This window comes from Ammospiza nelsoni, chromosome 5, assembly GCF_027579445.1.
Source record: "Ammospiza nelsoni isolate bAmmNel1 chromosome 5, bAmmNel1.pri, whole genome shotgun sequence".
Taxonomy (NCBI): Eukaryota; Metazoa; Chordata; class Aves; order Passeriformes; family Passerellidae; genus Ammospiza; species Ammospiza nelsoni.
The window spans coordinates 59,860,699-59,869,177 of record NC_080637.1 but is presented as its reverse complement, the minus strand read 5'-3'; the positions used below and the strand labels follow the sequence as shown (position 1 = coordinate 59,869,177).

Sequence of the window (8,479 nt, the reverse complement as noted above, 5' to 3'; positions counted from 1 at the left end):
ACTGACCACAGGTTTGTAGGGAGGGCTCTTCCATTTTTCACAAGACCTAATGTGAAAAGTGCATATTATGTGGCTCTACACAGATATTTACTATATATATTTTGTTGTATTGATTAGTACTGCTGTATTAACATTTTAATAATATGATAAATGTAGTCTTGTAATTAAAAGGTAACATTTGTAGTTAAAATAAGAACTATGTTAGTGGGATATTTTTAAGAAAGGAATGAGGCACTCGCACCAAATACCAGCTCCAGAACACCTAAATCTTTCAGAGAAAAAGAATTTATTGTTCTCTTATCAGAAGAGATGAACTTCTTCCCACCTCGAAGGCGCTGTCAGGATTCAGAGGAAGAAGTTGACGATGACCAGACAGAATCCCGTGTTTGAATGGAATTTATGCATCATGTATGAGGTGTATGAATATGCAACAGGCTGTTGTTTTTAAGGGTTAATCCTCTGTTAACGTGGGTCCTTTTTCAGGCTCATCCTGCCCAGAAAAAGGTACGTCCATAACTCTTTGTCTTTTTTGTCTCATATTATCTTAATTCAATTTGTCCAAATTATTATTACTCTAATTGTATTCCTATTTTTATAACCATTTTATTACTATTAAACTTTTAAAATTTAAAAACAAGTGAGTGGCATTTTTCACACCTAAGATTTCCTTAGCCCAAGTTGAGAGACACAATTTGTCTTTCTCAATTCTTTCACCCAGAGGAGTGGGGAGAGCCCTTGGTCTCTCTCTCATTGTGCTACCTGAAAGAGTTACTAAAAACATTTAAAAAATAGAGGGGACAAAAATGTGCAAAATAATCTCATACAGAAAAGCCTGCATGATGGTAGTGTGGAATCATAAAGGTTGGAAAAGATCAGGCAGCAGCAGAACCCCTGAGGCTGTGTGCCTTGAGCCTGCTCATCCCCACCTGGTGACACTTGAGCCACAACCATCCCTGGCTCTGCCCACCTGCACCCAGGGCTGCCCGCATTCCAGCAAATCCTACACCCAGCAAATCCCACACCCAGCTGCCACCCAGGCTCTGGATCCATCATCCTGGATGGAGCAATCTGCACCTGAAATAACACAAATTCTTGCTTTCCTTGCTGCATTCAGCCTCCATCCATTCAGGGCTGAAGGAATGGGTGCACACCCACAGCCTGGCCCCCCACCCAGCCTGCTTCTCCCAAACCAGAACACACATCTCTCCCCAGCCTCAGCACCAAGAATGAGACAGACATATATAAAATGACACCTTTTATTAAAAGTTACATTCAGCAGCAATGGACACATTTACTTAAGTAGATTTTAACTGTCAAGGAGCTTATAATTATAAATATCTCTCTAAGGCATTGAAAGCTCTTAGATGTTTTAACTTCATTGCAATCATTTAATATAAATAGGTAAGGTAAATGATACTTGCCTAGGAAAAGGTTACCCCAGTTGCATTAAACAAAGATATACACATAAATATATGTATAAAACAATGATTTTTGTTATAAACTCATTCATGGGGATATTTCACAATCTTTAAGTCTTGGGGCCTGGTCCTACAACCATTATTCACACAAGGAGCCTCCTGTTTGCCTTAGCACGTGAGTGTACAGATTGCTCACATGAATTACAGCAGGGCAGGGCCTGAGTTTTGACAGCAACAGCAAAGATGTTGAAATTCTCAGTGAAATATATTTACAGTCTGTGCAAGTAGCATCACCTACTGTTACTGATTATGGAGGTCTCTCTGGGAAGCTGTGAACAGCAGAAAGGCACCGTGGCCAAGGCCAACCAGCATCTGTTCTCTGATTTAGATGCTGTAACTCTCCCTTCTGAGGAGCAGGAGCTGGGCTCCTGAGCCCCAGGGGATGTGGGCTGGGTGTGAGCACCAGCAGCACCCACCTGCAGCCCTGAGCTCAGGGCACAAGCTCCAGCCTCAAGCTCTCCCAGCTCCAGCAGCAGAAACCTCCCCTGATGTGCAGCTGCTTTTTCTGAGTGTAAACAGGAAAAGTGCCAACCCATTCCAGTATTAGCCAACCTCACACCCCCCAATAAATAATGAGAGTTTAACTTATAATTGAACTGTGCTTTGTGTTTTAGAGCCACACTTGTGAGAAAAGGAAATTGCTGTTGCAACAGAAGCTGTGAGTAGATCTGATTAACTGTATGAACTAATTTGAATTAATACAGCTGCAGGGTCTGAGTCCCTACCACCTTACTGCTGATTTTATGTTTGTGGGCAGCTCCTTTGGCCATCACCTCTCACAACCAGGGTGCTCTCTGGACTAAGGCCAACAGAAAGAGATTTGCTTCCAGTAAAATACACAAAGCTCTGATTTCTACACTATTTTGGAAGGACACAATTGAAGCCAATGGGAGATGTTTTAGTGGTAGAAGATATAAATATGTTGCTACTATATATTACTTTTATCTCAGCCACGTCACTGCCACAAAAAATAAGAAAAAAAAGTAGCTTCAAGAACTGGCTTGAATTTGGGATAAAGAGAGTGATATACCCCTTCCTTGCCTTTACTCTAGGCCTGTTGGTTTGAGTAGTGCCTTAACAAGGACAACAGCATTTCTCCAGGAAGAAACTGGAAAATATTTACACCAATAATATTTTGTCCTTTGATCAAAATGGCTTTTATAACAAAATGAAAACTTTACAGGGGCAAATCATTGCAAAAATATTTTGGTTTAAAAAGTGGCTCCATGTAACAAGAGGTGCATTTTCAAATGTGAGACAATCTGGTAACCAAAACCCACTGAAAATGAAAGCGAACTGAGGACACAACTCTCATTTGTGCCCCTCAATTTTTTTCCTAAAAGACAAAAGAGTCCCCTAGGGCTCTATGGAGACCCTGTAACTTTTCTTTCAAGCCATCCCAAGAAATACAGGATAGAGCAGAAACCTGCACTGGTGACTCAGCCTCTGCCTTTTGTAGGGCTGAGAGCTGGAAGGAGCCTCCCTGATGTTGCCCCCCTGTTCCCCACAAGGCTTCCTGCAAACCCCTGGAAGTGGGAAGGGCAGGCAAAACCATCAAACCATGATCTGTAGCTCAGAGGAAAGCTGGCAGAATTTGGTGTTTATTTACTCAAATCAACTCTTGCTGAAGATGAGTTTATGGAAGGTAATGACATCATTACATGTACAAAAAGACATTTCTAAGCTTTTTTGTAAAAAATAAAATCCCATACACGCTTCAAACTACAGGTATAATTTTTTCCCCTGAATCCTCCATTGGAACTTGAATTTAAAACACAGTTTAACTCCTCAGTATGTGAAACCTCACGGCCACATTAATCGAGAACATCTGAAGCCAGGAGAAAGAAATCACTTCCAGTTATGTTGTCAGTATTATGTGCATAACATTCCCACAGCTGTAGATCCATTGTGCTCCATGTAATAAATAAGAAATTGCATGGTGACAGCTAAAATTCAAAAGCGTTAATGTTTCTCTTTGCATCTTTTTCTATTTTTTCTTTTTTTTTTTTTTTTTCTTCCTCCAGTCTTTTGAGGTTTCTCCCCTTTCCCTCCTAGTAGAAGTTACTTGAAGCAACATCACCGCTTAGGGACTGACATATTTTTGGTAATTAAAAAATAGTAAATGCCAAGCAAATATGACTAATGTTCCTATTTGGCAAGTGAGCCAGAGACGACCTATTGATTCTGAGCCAGGCTGTCGTGCTTGCCTCAATAAACACCTCTCCTTCTTCTGCTCAGCTCGCTCCTCCCGGTGCTCTGGGGAGAAGGGGGCTCCCAGGATGTGGCCAAGTGCTGTCCCAGCCTGTGTCCCAGCCTGTGTCCCAGCCCCTGTCCCAGGCAGCCTGGAGCTGGAGCCAGGCAAGGAATACAAACGAGCTGCCTTGTATGGCTCACATTCTAGGTTGTGGTCCCTCTCAACCATGAAAAACAGCTACAAATTGTTCCCAGAGCTAAACCACTTAACATCTTGGCACTTGGTTGTTTTTAACTTTGTAACAATAGGCACTGTTCACTCCTCTCAATCTCAGTTTTTTATTCTATAATAAAGCAGGAATACTGATGAAAGGCTAGTCACGGCTTCTCCCCGTGGTATCAGGGTGGTGGCATGTGATGATTCACATGGGGTGTGTTTGATCCAAGAAAGCCCAGCCTCTGCTTATTCTTCCTTTGTTCTGTCATCTAAGGTGGAAAGGCAGAGAGAGACGAGTTGAGATTTTTTTTTTTTTACTATTATTTAGCAGTCACAGAGCAAGATACATATAAGCAAAACAACAGGGAGTGGAATTCTTTTCTTCAGCTTAGAAAATTACAAGTAAGGGATGCCTTTGAAGTGGGAGATCTGTTTCCTGCAAAGTATGAACATTTTATTCTCATTTATACATTATTCTTATCCCCCGGCAGGTCTTACAGAGTATTATTTGTGCTGCTATTGTGTTGTGTAGCCCTGCAGAGGGTCAGAGTTTGCACTTGGTGCTGCAGAATCACAGAAGGAAAAGATGGCCCTGGCCACACAGGGTTTAAATTTAAGCCAGGAGAGAACAGATTCAGCCAGAGGGGGATGAAAAAAATCCTGCCAGGATGTTGTGGGTAAGCACAATGAGCAATGGTCTCAGCACATCCAGCCTAAACCTTTGTTGGGATTTTCACAGGGAAAAGTTTTAAGGAGGGATTTGAAGGGGAATAATTAGATAACTCTGTTGATGCCACTGAAGGGCTTCCCATAAAGAAAACTCACAGATGCTTTTCTGAAGCTGTAATGAGCAAAGCAGAGGTGAGCAGCACCTGTAGCAAAAAAGGAGCTGGCCTTTTGATCCTGAAGGGAGAGCAAACACAGCAGGCAGGCGATGTGGGCAGGAGCAGGGCTTTAAGGGAGGCTTTGAGGGAGGCCAGCAGCTTGTGCCCCACACGGGAGAGCAGAGGGAGCTGCAGGAGGGGCACCAGCACAAGGGTGACACAAGCAAAGCAACAGGCACTGCAAATTGTTTTCACAAGGGCACTGTTGATGTTCTCAGTGGGGGAAAAACCCAAGGGCTGGACACAGAAGGCTTTTTTCCTCCAGGCTCCCATCAGTATGCAGCTATTCCTGACACTACACTGCTTTCACTGCCGGGTTATGCAGCCCCTCATCCCTTCTGCAGTTTCCCCTCTGTCCTTGCACACTCACCAGGAGCATTTCATCTAATCCCCCCCTGAGTTTTCTCCTTACCTGATCTCTGCTGTTGCTAACAGAGTACCATTTCACTCCAAACCCTTATCAGTGTATCTACCCAGAAAGCTTGCTGGAGGGAAAGATAAAACCTTCCTGAGACAAAAGTCTCTTTTGTAACGCTGTCCTGACTGCGACGTGATGGAAGGCAGCGCCTTCACCCACACGTGCTCACTTTGCTGCCCACACAGGGCACTTACCTGCTCCTTGAGCTCAGCCAGCTGGCTGGAAAGCTGTTTCACAAGGCTCATGGTTGACTCCAGCCTCTCCTGCAGGTTCCTGATTTCATTTTGCTCACTGTCGCCTTCATTGCTAACCAGAGACATGGCTCTCATTCGAGGGAACCAGTCCAAATTCTTCTCCTACACGGGTATTAGAAAAATAAGGCATGTTACTAGGGGTTTATGCAGGGCTACTAAGCTGAGACTAGAGGATGAAAGCTCAGAAGGACTTCTGCTCAGTGGATGACACACAGCAAGTGAGCTTAAGCAGTAAATTCAGAAAGTATTTCAAACGAGCAGTTTTATTTTTGGTTCTCATTAGCTACAGAGAAGGTACCAACTGGAAAATCTGGGTTCCCCACAGCTGCACCTGCACTGCAGTGTGGGCAGTGTTGGCACATTCACCTGTGGCAAGCAGAAATGCCCCCACTGGGAAGACTCCTCTGGTACACCAGGAAACCCTCAGTGCTCCCCGTGCTTTGCTCTTAAGTGTATGCAGGGACACATTTCCCCTGTGTCTCTTCAGCTTGGCTGGTCTCCATCTATTTCGGCTGTCCTTGCAGCAATGTCAGCAAGGCAACACCAGGGAAACAAGACAAGAGCCTTCCAGACCAGCCTCAAGCACTTCTGCTGGAAGAGCAGAAGGACCTGGAGCCAGCTGCCCCCAGCAGGAGATGTGGGGTCCTGGGAATGGCTTATGCTTCACTGTGCTGTTCAGACTGTGCATCTTGGATAAATGCAAGCACAACCCCGGGGCCAAGGGCAAACCTGCACTGCATGGAACAGCACTGAGCTGGGTGTTTCTTTATCCATGGACTCAGGCTATGAATTCAGCCATGACCAAACCACTGTAAACAGACGATATGAGTCAGGAAGGTGCTCCGTATCCGCACGAGCCTGAATGGCTCCATGGCTCAGGGGCACAGATATTTGTGTGCAGAGCTTGACAGATGGAGGAGACAGAAGGGTGCAAGACTAGAGGAGTGGCAGCCACGTGGAAAGCAGCCTGGTTTGCCCTGAGACCAAGGGAACAGAGCAGGTCCTGCAGCGGGCAGCATGCACACACCTCTGCCCTGTGCCTCGCGGGCAGCGGGAGGACGTGGCTGGGCCACGTGCACTTGATAACTTGAGAAGAGAAGCAGAATCCGTGTGTTTCTTCCAGTTCCCTGAGCTGTGAATGGCCCCACACAAACAGCACAGTGTCGGGAGGAATGGAAAGGAGCTCTTGCCAAAAGTCCACCTACAAGACACCTGGAAGGCAGGAGCTCTGCTACTTATGTTGTCCAGGTATTTGGTAAAGTTTTAAGTCCATCAAACTGATCATAGTTTTAGACTTTGCCTCTATTTTTCCTGTGAAAATAGAGAAGGCAGTGATGATTCTGCAGCATTTACAGCTGGGCAGCCCAGGGCAGCCATGCCTGAGCAGGGTCCAGGAGGGCTGGTCTGGCAGAACTGTGAACTTGGGATACACCAAGGCTTTTATTGTGCTTCCAGGAGGATTTCCTTTCACCTCTGTAGTGCTCTGCCCTGATCACCAAACCCTCTCCTCCTACAGCAGCATGATTTAGAAACATCTAGGCTAAGCCTGAGTGAGCATGGCAGCACCAACAGTACTCGTGTTTGTCCACTCTTTGTGTTAGCCCAGTCCCCTCTGTTACTCTGGATAAGATTAAATGCAAAGCTATATGAATTTTAGCTTTTTTTCTTCTTTTTAACTCAAAACTGCCAATGAATATCTGGTTTTTGCCTGGCTGTGCAAGCCCCGGTCCTGTCCCCAAATCCCCAAGGCTGCCCAGGGAGCAGGAGCGTGTCCCCGGTTGCATTCGGCAGCCCCGGGCTGGCAGCCGCGGGCGCCGGTGGAACGCGGCCTCTGTGCTCGCCGCTCACTTCTCCAGCCTCGTGATCTCATTATGACAATTTACTGTGGTTACACATGATGCCATTTTCAATGGGTCATAACTCATTCAAATCAAAACCTGTTTTCACCAGCCCTGCTGGTGAGCTGGAGAGGAGCGCACGTGACCCTCCCTGTGGATATCCCCAGCTGACACGCCGGGCGGGAGGATCCTGTTTCTGCCACATGCGCTCCTGCTTACAAGACCAGCATTCATCTCACACCAGTACACGCAGATATTCATTTTAAATTTATTTTGGCTAGGATGTAGCAGAGCATTCATCACGTGCCTGGTGTCGAGCACAGGTGTACTCATTTATACTAAGCTTAGTTTGTGCACAGTGCCTTTCTGGATTGATGCCTTTTTCTTTTTTTTTTTTCTTTTTTTTTTCAAAATGTTTGCCAGCAAATTTGTCTGCCACTACAGGCACAGAACTTTAATTCAAGGCAGCTACAGTGAACAGAGGTGCACTTGTACCTGAATGTTTCCTGGAAAGCTCTGGTATCTGTACTCATTATAGCTCCTCCAGCCTGAAACACCTGAGGATACCAAATGCAAGGCCATAGGAGCCAGCGGAGGGAACAGGAGCCCTTTCAAGCCTCACAACAATGCCAGAGTCCCTAAAGCCAGGCTGCACAGGGAGAGCAATCTGAGACTCCATCATTGTGGCTCCTCTGTTTGCAGAGTACTGCTGCCAGGATTGTGAAATGCATTTTGCTAGCTTTGTTTTTTCCATCTGCCACTCCCTCACTCCTCCAGGACACAAGGCAGAGACCTCCGGCTGCTTTGGAAAGATTTTTGTGGACTGACCCTGCAGCCCACTGCAGCATCCAGAGGAATCTGTGCCAGACACCCTGGCTGTCCCGAGGCTCCCAGTGTCACCTGCTTCCCTCCTCCTCAGCATGACATTACACTGCCTGGAGAGAGGGACGGCCAGGAGCAGCTGGGGACAGGGATGGCACGGGGGCAGCAAGCACCTCACCCGCTGCTGTGGAGCACAGGGAGCAGATGTGGCCCTGCAGCTGGAACCACCCTGCACCACGTGCCAGCTCATCTCGGCCACCACCAGCCCCAGAGTCACGGGACTTCAGCGACAGACTCACGTGTGCCCAGTTATTGCCTTCTTAGAAACGCTGTGACAATCTCTTCCAGGAATGACACCCAGGTGTGTTTTGGTTA

At 46.2% G+C, this 8,479-nt stretch overlaps 1 protein-coding gene across 1 annotated transcript in view; it reads right to left on the bottom strand.

Moving 5' to 3' along the window:
- Positions 1-1,242: 1,242 nt before the first annotated feature.
- Positions 1,243-8,479, bottom strand: part of ITPR2 (inositol 1,4,5-trisphosphate receptor type 2) — a 243,595-nt gene continuing 236,358 nt past the window's right edge. The window contains exons 56-57 of the mRNA XM_059473401.1: positions 5,385-5,546; positions 1,243-4,157 (exon numbers count right to left, since the gene is read on the bottom strand). Coding sequence (XP_059329384.1) covers positions 4,071-4,157; positions 5,385-5,546 — 249 coding nt within the window. The 3' untranslated portion in view covers positions 1,243-4,070. The remainder of the gene's footprint in view (positions 4,158-5,384; positions 5,547-8,479) is intronic.